The sequence below is a fragment of the Ciconia boyciana genome, chromosome 8 (assembly GCF_034638445.1).
Source record: "Ciconia boyciana chromosome 8, ASM3463844v1, whole genome shotgun sequence".
NCBI classification, from domain to species: Eukaryota; Metazoa; Chordata; class Aves; order Ciconiiformes; family Ciconiidae; genus Ciconia; species Ciconia boyciana.
The window spans coordinates 18,047,597-18,062,291 of record NC_132941.1 but is presented as its reverse complement, the minus strand read 5'-3'; the positions used below and the strand labels follow the sequence as shown (position 1 = coordinate 18,062,291).

The 14,695-nt window shown below is 36.8% G+C and overlaps 1 protein-coding gene across 12 annotated transcripts in view; it reads left to right on the top strand.

The window, feature by feature from the left end:
• Positions 1-14,695, top strand: part of APBA2 (amyloid beta precursor protein binding family A member 2) — a 110,364-nt gene that overhangs the window by 69,166 nt on the left and 26,503 nt on the right. For 10 of the 12 annotated variants that reach the window (XR_012043886.1, XM_072870827.1, XM_072870829.1 and 7 more), the window contains 3 exons: positions 6,955-7,035; positions 8,406-8,442; positions 14,514-14,686. Coding sequence is in view for 11 of the 12 variants with exons in the window: in XM_072870827.1 (XP_072726928.1) it covers positions 6,955-7,035; positions 8,406-8,442; positions 14,514-14,686 (291 nt within the window). In the remaining variant the exon portion in view is untranslated. The remainder of the gene's footprint in view (positions 1-6,954; positions 7,036-8,405; positions 8,443-14,513; positions 14,687-14,695) is intronic. The other 2 variants (XM_072870832.1, XM_072870830.1) reach the window with 1 other exon arrangement.

Genomic DNA, 14,695 nt, shown 5'->3' with positions numbered 1-14,695 from the left:
TGTTGGTTTGGCACACTAATAATCAACCTAGGAACAGGTTTACTAGATGGGAGATAAGTAGTCTCCTGTTGCAGATGAGTGCTTGTACCACACAAAATATGAACAAGGGCCTGGTCTAAACCAAAGCTTGAACCACAAAAAACTTGTCTCCAGATCAGTTCACTGCAACATATCCTGTCCTGCTTCCTTCCCATAAAGCAGTATTGTATGGGGCAGTCCCAGGCCCATGCTGCTGCTCCCTGACAGCATTTGGAACTTTAGTTTCTACTATTGCACCTATAAGGCATTTGCAGAGAATTATAGCATTGCCTATTATTTTACTAATACTAAGTTAATGCTAACTCTATACAGTCAGGTAGCGTAATTAAAGAATGGTAGAAGCAGTCAAGAAAAAAATTTAGCAAAACATTGGACAGCAGCTGAAAATACCGATGGAAGATGTCTTTTGCACTAATGGGACTTTTAATTAAAATAATTACTCCTTTCTGCAACGTCATATGTGGCAGAGCTTACTCTTTTCATCCTAACTAGAGTCATACTTTTATGAAATACTGGCATTGGCATGGCCTGAGAGCTACTTCTGATGAGTGAGGACTAAAAATGACTATGGGACTCAACGCTTGAGCATTGATGGTCTAATCCGCCCTTTGTTCTTCATGTCTCATCTACTTAGATTTCAGACTGCAGATTCCTGAGTATGCTTATTCTCTTCTACCCTATTCAAACAGATCTATTTACCAACAATAAAAGAAAGTTTTTAACAGCACCAGCACCCTTACCTTCACCTATACCCTTGTGAAGAAACAGGGATTTGCCATTATCACCATTAAGGAGGAAGACCTTAGAGGGATGTCTACTTCTTAATGATGCTGCCTGTGACATGTGAATCCTATTGCTTCTCATTTTTCAATCATACTTTCATATCTCTGGCATACATTTGAGAACCTAACCAAATACGCTCATACAAACTCCCATGGCAGAGACCCCACAGGCTTCTGCAGTGTTAGTCTCATATCACAAATTTTATATAGGCTATGCCCTTACACTTTTTCAACATGGACATTCAGAGACAGATAAAATATCACTAACAAAAAGTTCGTGAAAGAAAATTTTACAAAGTCTTTTTTGTCTCAGTTTGTTCTCCAACAGCTTTGCACGCATCAGTGCTGTTAATTGTGTTTTGTTTACCTGTACTACTAGAGCTCAGTATTGACAAAAATACTTGAGGTTTATTCCCTTCTTTTGGCATGGGCACAGTGCTCTGCTGCTGTAAAGAGCCCAAATCCAGGAGTCTTTTGTCCTTAAAAGATCTCACCCTTAGAACAGTCGGAAGCAGCTAAGATGATAGGCATTTTAGAAAACCTGTATCTTAGGAATGTCTTACTGGAATTCAATCTGAGTATTATGGGATACATTTGATAGAATTTGTGGAAAACACAAATGGGTGTGAATAAAGAGTATTTAAAAAGCTTGCTGCATTCTCCCATGTGTTCTAGGCAGCTGTGGGGCAGAAATATTAAATAGCTATTACTAAGTGACAGTTCCCAAACTTAGCAAGTGTTAAGTACTTACTGAAAAGCACTAAACAGTCCAAACATCCTCAAACAAAACCGGTTTCTCTGTGCTAATTGGTCGAGTCATGGCTCTTCAGCAATAAACTCCCAACACCAGGAGACAGCAAAATCAATGCCTCTTACTTAAAAGGTGCATTAGTGACAGAGTCTTCTCTGGGAAGCTTAAAGCAGAAGGCAGCATGCACTCCAAATTACATCTACATAAAAATGCACCATTCAGCACAGCTATTTCTCTGAAACTCTTGTCATAGCTGGTTCTCAATTTTAAATATATGCAAGGACAAAAAACCTCTTAGTTCTTTAAGATGATAAAAGTAAATTGGTGATTGTTTTAACGTTTATTGAAATTGGATAGAGTATTGACATTCTTTTGTGGAATGTTTAGGTCTCTAAACTTACTTTGACTCCTCTTTTCATAACACCAGTTCCATACTCTAACTTGACTTGCTTACTTGGAATTACTCCTTTCTACAAATATTTTCTTCTTCACTTCTGACATGCACTAGCAGCACCTCTAAATTAGCACATAAGTAATGGAATCTTTGTGAGAGAATAGAGTGTGACATCTGGCCTTTTTTTCTGTGATCAAAATCAAATCCTTCAGCTAGTCAAGAATTGACTCGTTCAGATTCTACCTTTGTAAGTGTATCCTGCTGGGTCAAATTGCTCCTACTGACAATAGCTTGTTACTGATGTTACAATAACTAATGCAGCAGCTCAGTAAGGGTACATTAAGCCATTCCCACTACAAATCACCAGCATCTGTGAGAGAAGTTATTTCAGTCATGTAGTTTAATAGAAATAGTACCACCATAATAGACTTGTTACTAGGTTACCATCTATTGATTAAAAAAGATGTTTTAGATGCACCTTGATGTGTTTCTATAAACATAGTAGTGTTTCAATATCAGGAGTACACATGGCCCAATGATACCAGATACCAATGATACCAGTTGGTCTTCAGAAACCAACAGAAGATCACAGAAGTTGAAACTAGAAACTGAAGTTTTGTCCTTAAGTGACAAATGTAACAATACCCATCTGCTTTACCTTTGTTCTAGAGAGAGACAACAAACCTGGATGAAAAGTCAATTAGCTCTGTTGGTTTACTTGTGCAACAGGTGACTTAATAATCTAGTTAACCTACCACAAAACATCGCTTTTCCAAGAAGCTTAGTAGTCTTCAAGATGAGTTTCAAAGTACATAAGCCAGTACATTGGTTTCTGAACACATTATTTGATAATATTTGAACAGGATTGCTAGTAAAGAGATTGGCAGGTACAGATCATAAGCCTAATTATTCAAATGTTTAAACATAGTAATAAAGCCTTACCACACCTTTGAGCTGCAGTCAGTGCTTGCTTACCAACTCTTTAAAAAAAGGGTTAACAATTCTGAAAAAAATTAATCTTTCATTCCTCTCTCAGACAAATTATTCCTCTGAATAAATCAAGAAAGGGACTAACCTGCTGGTTTCCAGCAGAACATTCTCCAGCAGGGAAGTGCTTCATCAGCACTGAGCACCACAGCAGCATTCAGGATCACAGATGGCAACTTTGAGGAGGACAATATTGCTGAGATGAGCTTCTGACTGAAAAGCCAAAGAGCTTACACTGGAGTAAACAACGAGTATTGTTAAGAAACAGCAGAACTCAATCATTACCAGCCCTTACCTCCAGCTAAGAGAAGCTTTATACTGCAGGAAGGGGTGGTTATAAAGGGGGCCTGGTTGGCTGTGAGGGGTGCTGCAAGATTGGTGGGAGAAGGGAGGCCCAGGAGGCCCCAGGCCTGGCAATTAGCCATCAGGACAGGGCTAGGCAGGGCATGGGTAGAGCTGCAAGCTTATTTCTGAAAGATATGCATAGATGCCTCAGTCACCTCAAATAAGTAGAGTCTGTTTATCCTCTCAGCCTAAAGATGGCATTTTCTGCTGCCTCACTTTCCTTCACATGATGCTGGATGCTGCCTCAGTACTTGCTCAGAGGCAAAAGTATTAATAACACTACACCTTTAATATTTTAATATTTTTATATCTTTCCTTTGCAGAATCTGTCCTCCTACCAGAATCTTGTCCTAGGATAAGAGACTTTTAACACAGCTGTACCCCTGTGTTAGTGTGCAGTCAGTTCCAGATTTCTGGTTTAGCTTTAGGAGCTATTCTAAACTGCAAGTCAGAGTACTTATAATACCATACAAGTGTTTCCCTCAAATGTGATTTTTCTAGCTATCGTAACACTTAACAATATAAATTGGGAACTCTGTAAGAAACATGAAGAAAGCAAGTATCAAGTATGATAATTTATTTGACATTGGTCAGATCACCTGGGAGCATGAACCAACTTCCAGCCCACACTGAATACCAGAATTTATGTTTTCTAAAAATGATTCCATAAAGAAGCTCCAAAACAGTCCCTTCACCCTTGGTCTAGAAGCATCTCCTTCCATATGCACAAGACTACATGGTTTGTAACTGTGTACGGGAGATACAGCCATGCCTACTCTGCATAGTTCTCTCCTTTGACACTGTGTTATGGAAAGATAGGGAAGCCCTTCTCCCTGTACTTCTTTCTGCCCTTGCTTTCTGGGATACTATGTTAGCAAACATTTCTTTAGCATGAAGATCTCAACCCTTATTTTGTAAAGGGTCATTGTAACAGCCCGCATATTTGCAGGCAAATGTTGGGCACAGAAAGTTTCGGACAGGCACAGCTCCCCTTACTGACTACTTGGTATTTCATGCTGCTGATGAAGGGACATAGGGTGTGCTTACACTCCAAAGCTGAGAAGATATCAAGAATGTGATATTCTACTCAGGTTTGTTTGGAGGAAGTGCTCACTCACAGTGACACCCTCTTCTCCCCATCACAACACTTTTAAAGATCAGAGTGTTAATAGATCAGCCAGAGGTAGAACATATTGTGTGCACAGATGTGCAAAGAAGAAATGGAAGAATTGTTTGTACCTGAGATTCTGCCTAATTAGACTGGGGCTCCTAAACACATAGGCGAAACACTGGGGAAAAAAAATTGGCCTTCATGTACAGACACCAAATAGTAAGTAAAAAACATTTATTATATTCCTTGTAGAGGTGATGGGAGTGATCACAACTCATCATGTTTTCTGCACAGACTTCTCTTTGGAACCCAGCCAATAGACAATAACAACATATATACTACATATGTGACAAATATATACTACGTATGTGACTAGGAAACAATAAACAAGCAAAGCTTGTTTATATTCCTAAAATCCTGAAAATAGGAACTCCAGTAAATTACAGCTATGTACAATTTAAAAATGAAATGTTATCCAAGTGTTTAGTCATATTTTATATTAAGACTATATGGAATTATATATGCAACTATTACCGAAGAGCATGATTGCTATTATGATCGCCAGGGCTGAATAAGTCCATTGACATGTAAGATTTGTGACAGAGACATGTTTCAGTAATGTTTACGGTACGCAGGGTATGCTTACTAAACCAGTCAACCAATTCTTTCTTTATATGCAGGTGCATTTTCAGTTCAGTCAAGTGTGTGGTAATCAGAACTGACAAAGCTTTAAAAGTATTAACATTCTGTTGTACATACTGGAGTTAATAATTTGCTGTCACTGTTTACACTTTAATGTATCTTCATTGTGGCCATGTCATTTTCCCTGCTTAAAGCATACTTGATCTAATCCTACTATTTTAGGGAATAATGTATGATTATTATGCTTGTTATATTAAAGCCCTCTAGATATTTGTTTACCTCAATATATTTCACTGCACATCAACACATACTGCTCCATATTAGCTTAGCCATGCAATATAATTAGATTTGTCTTATCTCAAACAGAATAGCATTGATAAGCAGGGATATGGTAGGCTTCTTAGCTACTACAGCCATGTAGACAGGGCAGTAGTCAGTGGGTCCCCAAGTCTTGGTGCTCTGTGTGTATCTCTTTCCTAAAGTCTTTTCTTTCCTAAAATCCTGCCTTACTACTTGGGTGAATTTTTGCTTTCTATATGTTGTCTTACCCGAGAATTAGCATTACTGAGCTAATCACTCTAATGTGCCTGCTTCATTGGCACATTTCATTCAGCTGACTAAATATTACTCAATATGGAATAATTTGTCTAGAGATGAACATGCAGACTTTCTTTGATTACAGCTACATATTGCATTTGAAAGTCAAAAGACAAGGAGTTATGTTCACATGTAACATTCAGGCTGACCCTTTCAAATAATACTGGCTCAGTGTTTTCCATTTGCACAATTGTTGATACAAGTTCTTATTTGTGAAGCCTTACAATGACAGTGGCATCTAGTCACTCTTTTTTATACATAATGGAGAAACTGAGAAAAAAGAAAAGTGAAATATCCTAAACTATAAAAATTTGTTCCAGAAATCACCTTGGTTTTCCAGACTTCTAACACTGAAACTCTGAGTCATGAAAACTTCACTTTCTTGGTATGCGTGGGACGCAGGCGCTCCCTGTGCCGGGTGCTGGTGTTCTGTGATTTGTGTCAGGTCTGGAGAAGAAATTCTGCCCCTGAGAATATTGGAACTTAGAAGAAAAAGAGTGTTCCATGGTTTAAAAGACTTAGTATTTTCCTTGTGTAAGGTTTTATATTTTCTTTTTTACATTTCTTCACAAGCCTGAAGCTGTGCTGCCAGCATCCTGTAGATTTGTGTGGCCCAAAAGGAGGGAGATGCCATGAGATATCTCCCATGAACACAGAATCCTATATTCAGTGCTAGGATTCTGTTTTTCAGATCAGAAGTGGCCGTTAGGACTATTTTGATTTTGTCCAGTAGTGAGCATAAAGACATTTTAAAAATCTGGCTTTGGTTTCTGAACAATCTGAACATGTCAACATTTGGCTTAATTTAATGTGAAAAATTTGCATTGAAATAAAATCATTTAGTTTAAATTTAAATCAGTAGCATAACTGCTACTTAATGATAATTGAAATGTCTTATTATTTACATCAAAGTAGATCTTTTATTGTAATTAAACAGCTCAACATTTTTATATTAATCTCTCATTTGCTAAATTACAATAGGAAATTCCAACTGTTATATCACGTTATGATATTTCAGTTTCAGTAATGAATATTGATTCCTCATAAATACAGATAAATACGTATAAATAACTACACAGAACAGCTTCATGAACAACGACTGTCGTAAAATAATGGAGAACATGGTAAATACAGTTTCATATGTTAATGTTTTATAAATTTTTATTAACATTTTCTGAATGTAATTTAATCTGGTGAAAATTTTCTCACTATCTTTGCACCATGGACTTCCACTGAAATCTCTACTTTGTTTTGAAGCTTTTCAGAATGTAAAAGGATTTGAAATCCTTTCTCTTTTTTCTTACAGATGTGCAATGGTTTAGAGCAGCCAAGGAAGCAACAGCGTTCAGACCTCAATGGACCAGTTGACAATAATAATACACCTGAGGTAGGTACCTTAGGCCATTAGGCCATTCTGCTGCCTATCTTCCTGCAGTAAGGCTTCCACGAGGGAAAGGAGACACCGAATTGTCAGATTTCTCCCTCTCACACATACATACTTAGGCTCTGTTTCTTTTCCTGAACTGACAATAAATACCACATCTGCATATTCCAAAAAGTCTTTGAACTATACCAATGAATCTGTTGCTGCCACATCCATTTTATGTAATTGTCCACGGCATGTACTCAAGCCTAAAATTTTCTGATGACATACAGAATAGGGAGAACACTTCAGAAATTATCTTTTTGAATTATTGGGGAGCAAAAGTAGCATCGAAAATAAATTGGCTTCTGCTTTTTTTCTTTCTTCACATGCTCCTCCCTGCCGCCCCCAGTGTCAGTCTTTGAAACCAAAGGACTGCTTAATTCCTACAGGAATAATTCTCTTTAAATAACCCCTAATATCAAGCATATCATTCAGTGCTGAAGGCTGAAATGATTCACATCTTTTTGAGTGGCCTCTGTGGTAAGATGTGTCCTGGCTCAGTCAGCTGTGAAAAAGACGCAGTGATAGGCAGACCTGCTCTTGTCACTGAAGACTGGAGCAAAGAAGACATGTAAGAATGCAGAATGAGGTTATGCTTGAGGCTAGACACAATGAAATGAAATTCAGACTTAAAAGCAGAAGTCTTATCTCAAAAACATAGAACATATTTAGCCTGTAGCCTGTTACATTAATGAAGAGGCACATTTCTAAAGCCTTTTCCCATAATGGAGAAATCGGCCTCTTTCCTGGAAACAGGAATGCCTGAGGAGGCTGGAAAAGACAAGCAAATGGAAGGACTATATCTGTTTATTGAGAATAGAGACAATAGCATAAAAAGAGCACTGTTGTGGCCCCTGCTGAGACTAAGTGTAATGCTATGTACTGTGCAATCAGGGACAGTTCTTTTTATTCACTGACCCAGAATCTTGCTTTGTAAAATATTGTTAAGTGTTCTTAATTGGAAATTTGGGATATCATTAATAGTCAATGTGATCTAGTGGACAAACTACTGGACTGGGAATTGCTGGTTTGTATTGCTCATTTGACAGATGACTTTCTAGGTCATTTTCCTGTTCTTCCCCCCACCTTCCCTTATTTTTTTGTGTGGTGCGATCTGCTTAAATGCTTTGAGATTCCAGGTAAACAGCACTATGTAACAGGTTGGGTTAATTACTGTGGTATAATGTGTTCACTGTCCTAAATGGTGGCTATGCAGAAGTTATACGGAAAAAATTGATTTTTCATAAACAATGGTCAGCTGTTTAATATGAATTCACTTCAGTTTGTGAAAATGATTTTGTTACAGCTATACCATTTTTATTTCTCAACAGACAAAGAAAGTGTCTTCATTTCCAAGTTTTGTTGATGGTAAGTTTTACATCATCCATAGTTGAAGTAGGATAAAATGGAAACAAATGCTTTAATATATTTTAAAGATCACAGTTCTAAAAACCAGTCAAACCCAACAGAATACAGCTGAAAAGTTTAAGTATTGAAGTATTTAACATTTTCATCCCCCCCTGTGGCAATTGGAGCCTGGTGGTGATAAAAAGGAGGAGCAGATAGAGCTCTCAGAAGGATTAAGGTGAACATGGACACAGCTACAAATCTGAAAGGGGGTAAAAAAGGTAGTAACAGTGGGCCCCAGCAGGGTGGAGATTTATGAAGGTATAAGAGAAGCCTGTTCTTCATGGCCTTGTACAGAGGAAGGAGTCATTTAACTGTTCAGAGTAGCTTCTGTATCACTTTGATATGACGCCCATTATTGCACTCTGGGAGTCTCAGTTGTTGGCACAAATGGAAGGGTTCTCCTGATCTGACAAAAAATTGGTAATCCAGTCCTCTGTTTAGGAGAACCATGCTTTCATGTGTTTCTTCAATCTCCTTTGCACTGCTATTACGTATTTTCTGTTTGGAGAAAAATAAGTCAATTTATTAACACAAGAAGGTGGGCTTAGATAAAATGGGATTATACTTAAAAACATTATAATTCTCTGATTCACAGACAGCTGAAGAACTTTGTAGGGGGAAAATGCATACAGCTCTTCCTGCAAGGGAAATGTCTACACCGTAAAGTGAGAAAAGGCAGTAGGAAACTCCTAAGAATCTGACCCCTTAGATCTGCCATGAACACACTTTTCCCAACAATGGAAACCATAAATGCATGTTAAAAACTTGATTTCTAATGCCATTCTCAACTCAGGGAAAACTTACTGCAATTTAGAATAATATTAGAATGTTCAACAAATTTTTCTTCTGTTCCCTGATCTCATCAGCTTGACTAGCAACTTCTGTTTTTAGTCGTTTCCTTGAAGAGCCTAGAGCAAATGGAAAGTTCAAAGATGGTCCCTTTTACACAGATTGACACCTGAAGGAAATTACACATAACACTTGGCGTGTACTGGCTAAAGGCCCTAAATAGAGGTAAATTAAATGCATTCCCCAAAGGTGGCAGAGACAAGAAAGCAAGCTGATACATTGTAATAAGCATCTATTGATTGTATAGTGGACAACTATAAAGGGAGGCCAGCATGAGTAGAGCTTTAAAACAGACAAGAAAATTCACCTCTCACAGTGCTTGCAGATACAACTGCACATTTTAATTTTATTGAGATAAAAAGGTTATGTCTTTTCTTACCAGTCAGCTCACTACTCTGTTGGAAAGGGGTCAGTATACTCTTTTGGATAGCATAATACTTTTTTTTTTTAGTTCAATCATTTTGCTTTGTCTGATTTTTTTCTATAGTTGCACAGTATGTGAGGATAAGCTATCTATTAGGCTTTTTCTATTGCAGATATTATATGGCATTGTCTAATACAAATAAATATGTAGCTCACTAGGAGCTTATGATAGCTAACATGACTGCTCTCTGAATTCAAAGGAAAAACACAGTTTTTATTATTAATTTGTATGCAGACTCCCAAAAGGAACAGGACCCTATTGCACATAAGAAAAGATTCTGCCAGCTAACACTCCCTGTTCTTCCCTGAGCTTTGATGGCGATGCCACAACCATATTCTGGTTATATTCATATTCAGCTGTTCAGGCACTTAACTTTCAGCATGACTCCTTAACTACAGTAGCTATATCTATATTTCTATGAATACTTAATATTTTTCATATGCCATGTGGACATAAAAACAAATTAGATAACAGGCACAACAAATATTGGAAATGTGTCCTTTTGCTATTATAATTGTTTCAGTAGTAGTACCACTACATGCTTGTAGTGGTAATTATTTCCGTGTTCAGGGGTTCTGGCTTTTTTGCTCTCTGTATTTGTCCTATCACCATAAATCTCATTCCCTTGCACAGTCACAACCATGATGAAGTAATGAAATCAGCCAAAATACGGAACTTTTAGATAGGCATTCTGCAAGGTGACATATGCCCTGTGTCCATTTACTCCTTATGCAAAATCTGCTGCAGTGCCATGCATCCTAAGGTCTCAGTGGCTTCATGGAATATGATGGTTCTCAGCAGGAAGTTGAAAGTCCTTCTGTGCTCTGAGTGCAGTCTCTCAATACTGTCTGAATCTTTGGTTTACACATGATTTTAGATAAATATAAAAATATGTTCCTAACAGATTATTAAATTCAGTTATGCTGAATTATTGAATGAGTATTCTTATTTTATGAATACAAAAGATAACTTAATTTAAAAATGTTTAGACCTAGTCTACTTAGTCCAGAAATATGTTTATACTTTTTGCATTAATAGACCAGCAGAAAACCAAGTACTCTCTATTGTATTGATAAGATAATGCAGAAATTTACAGTTAGATTTTTCAGAAACAGTTATCTAATGTTTAAGCACCAATACTCAACATAAAATTCCAATCTTTCTTCACACTGAACTAATCTTCAAGTTTCAAGTCTGTTTCTTTCTTCTTCCCTTCCTCATCAGTAAGCCTTACACATGCTTACAGTCAAGGGCATGCTTAAGTACTCTGATGAGCTGTGACCTCAGCCATGTCTGCATTTTTATATTATTTAAAGCAGGCAGAGATAAGGGAAGAAAACACTCAGGTAACCCAATTTGATCCTGGCAATTTTCAATACAATTCCATCCTTAAAACAGATGTTTTATTTTACCTGACAATTGCTTACATTGCCTTCATGATGGGAAATGTATGTTGGAAATGTTTTCTGGCCAAAAAGCCTTGGGGGGGGAGGGGGGGGTGTGGTGTGTGTCTATATTAGCTATTGCTGTAAGCATTTTATACATGCTGTTGTTTTATACATGATGTTGCAGAATTTGTTGCTAGTATAATGTTTCTGCAAAAAAACACTTTCTAATGCTATGATGAGATGATGAAACCCCATCCAACCAAAAAACCCCCAATCTTTAAAGAATCCAAATAAATAAAATTAGGATAATAAAATTGCTTAAAACTCTAGGTTATTTCCATGTTCAAGAAGTTTTTCAGACATATGAGTTAAAAACACCATTTCTGTCACCAAACAGCCAAGACATGAGAAGAATTTGTTGTTTCCTTTGTAACACTCATTACTTTTACAGACCCCTAAGATACAGTGGGGATTACTGTTTTCATGCTTGGAGATGCGAGCAGTGTATACGTAAAAACAGAGCTCTAAACATGTATTTGAAAGGAAAGTGCCTTTGATGTAGCCTATCAATTACTTGGAAATCAAGACAAAAATGTCTTGCTCAAAGATGTACAAAGCACTGATATAACCAGAAGTGGGCTAAATTCTACATTCTTGAAAATAATTGAAGAGAAAACAAGCTTTCCTGAGTTCAACCCGAGCTTTTGGGTTGAACTGATATGTTTTAAATAACCAGCACAACTTTTTTTGTTGACAAATCCTGGTCTTTGCTTGATGTAGTAATGACTGTATTAGAATTTGTACCCATAATTGCAATTTTACTTGTCTTCAGACACAGAAAAATATTTCAAGAAAATTAATCTACATTAACTACTAAAGGAGGTTAGTTAAAGGGATTTAAGCATTATGTGGGTAAGCGTATTTCAGAGTTAAAGCAACCTTGATTCAATTTACCCTGATTTACTTAGCTTGAAGTGAATGAAGGAAAACAAAATTAAAGCCACTTTAATTTTGAATGAGCGTGTTGATGCAGGTATCTAATGAAGTTTTGCTATGTTAACATTAAATTCACATCTTTAATTAATTTCCCTCTTTGCTACCCTTAGAAACAAGACGTCAGTATGATGCAACATTAATATTTTGTTGCATGCTGAAAGAGGTACAGAAGTATGAGACTAAGTTTTAGGCCTGAAAAGATGTATGAATAACATCATCAGAAGAGGTACCATATAAAATACATCATCCATCTGCTGAAAAATGTAATGGTGCAAAAATGTAAGCAAAGAGGAACAGAGATACAGTAAATGGAGTTTTTGTGGAATTTTCATTTTCTTTGATTTCCTTCAGTGAATTAGTGCTGCAGGAACAAGGATCATTTTTAGAGGTATTGAAAGATTTGGCCTTCATGAAGAGTTTAAGTGACTTTTAAAATTAGTAGCTTCCCAAGGATTTCATTGAGGGTTTTCACACTTTCAGTGGAGATTGTCATGATATTTTTTATTCTTTCCCAGTACTTTGAGAATTTTAAATTCCACAGAATTCTATTCTGAATTATAATGAAGATCCTAACCATTACTGGATTTGTATGGATATGATCTAAAGCAAAATGTGTTCTCCTGTGGCATATAATTATCCTTCTGAAGCTTGAAACTATAGTGTTTGCTAGCAAAACAAATAGCTCCATTTTGCACAAGTATTGTTAGTTAATATCAGGTCTCTGAAGAGTGCAGGACTGGTATAAATATATATATGTGTTTATATACTTTGATTACTGAATTACAAAGACTAGGGTTTTTTCGCTGGGGGTTGACATTTCCAGCAGGCGAATGTGAGGTCTGCACAGAAGTATAGGTGTCAGCAACATTTCTTGAAGAAGAAAGTCACTTCTTTTAATCAAGTTTATTTCCTGTTGGAAGACTTCTTCTAAATTAGAACAGGAAAATGAGGGATAAGAATGCTCACTAAAAGATATATGTGCAAACCACTATTTCAGTAAATTTCATCAGCATAGCATGCTGTATATTTTTCCTTTTCCACATACTAATCTTCCACATTCAGTTGATTATAAATAAACTGAACTAATCCACTTACAAGAAAACTTTTTAAAAATTAGCATCTCCCTTCAGTGTTATTTTTCTCCTCACACATGAGATTGATGCACTTCAAAAAAATGTGTTAGCAACTTGGCAAGTTGATACAGCTCAAAGTAAATTTCTTTTATATAACTGTTGAGGAACAGAAAATATTCACTGTCAAGAGATTTCAGCCGAACTCTGGAATGACTGTTCTTTACTGTTGATCTAATCAAGCTAGATGTAAAGCTTAACAGCTGAATAAAGAAAATTATGAGCATAGTCCCCGTATGATATAAATCCTATCCTTTATTCTCTTCTCCCTGCCTCCTCTTTTTCATCCTTGGAAAGAAACAACTTGCAAAATACAAGTTAATGTTAGAATCTCACGGAAGTCACTATGTAACTACTACTAAGTGTATGCAAAGGCATTTTGTCGAATGAAGGCTAAAATTTAAAAAATATCAAGATGTTTTTAAGTTCCACTATTTTCCTCTCTTTTTTTATATGAAATTTTTCATACTCTTTCCATGCGCTCCTTTTTCGATACCTGCCTTCTGGGACTTCCCTGCTTTTAGAGGAAAAGGCTGTATGATCTGTTGTGCAGATGCCATGACCATGAATGTTTTATTGAACTCCTGTACTGAAGCATGTTTCTCCAGCTCTCAGTTTATACAATCTGTACCAGCCTGGGAACTGTATTTTCTATCAGTCTCTGAATTCAGGCCTTACACATGACTAAACAGCATCAAGATGCCTACTTTTCTTGTTTCCTAAACTTTCTTAACTGTTAAGTTTCACGGTGGACTTTTGCTGAAGCAAAGTACACCTTTGTGCCCATTGTTCATCAGTATTTTTGCCAGAGATAATGTTTGGGGACTGCGTACTACAAACATCTCAAAAAAATGTGGAAACACAAATCTGCATTCAAGCAGAAGTTGAATGATTGTAATATGCACTGTAAGAGTCATGCATATAAACAGTAAGACAGTTGTGATAAAGGAACCTATCAGCATTTCTGAAACTTGCAAATAATTCCAATGTGTTTATCAGTGCAGCGCAGCAAAAAATTTCCAATTATTTTCCTCTAGAATTCCACAATCAAACCATTCTGCAACGTTTTAAATACTGTATGTTCAGTTAATATGTTTTTTTGGGAAATAATTATAGGGAAAAACATTGTTTATTTTGCACTGGATTTCTTCACCTGTTTCATATTAGAAAAGGTATTAAAAAGGTTGTTCAAGCCTCAATATCCTTTATTCAATTTCTCATCTTTCTACCCTCTTTTGAAAGGCAGTAACTGTAAATGTTTCACGTCAGTTCCAGGACCGTGTGAACCTGAAGACCTCATTGATGGAATCATCTTTGCAGCCAATTACCTGGGCTCTACACAGCTGCTCTCTGAGCGCAACCCTTCCAAAAACATAAGAATGATGCAGGCCCAAGAGGCAGTGAGCCGTGTTAAGGTAGGGGAT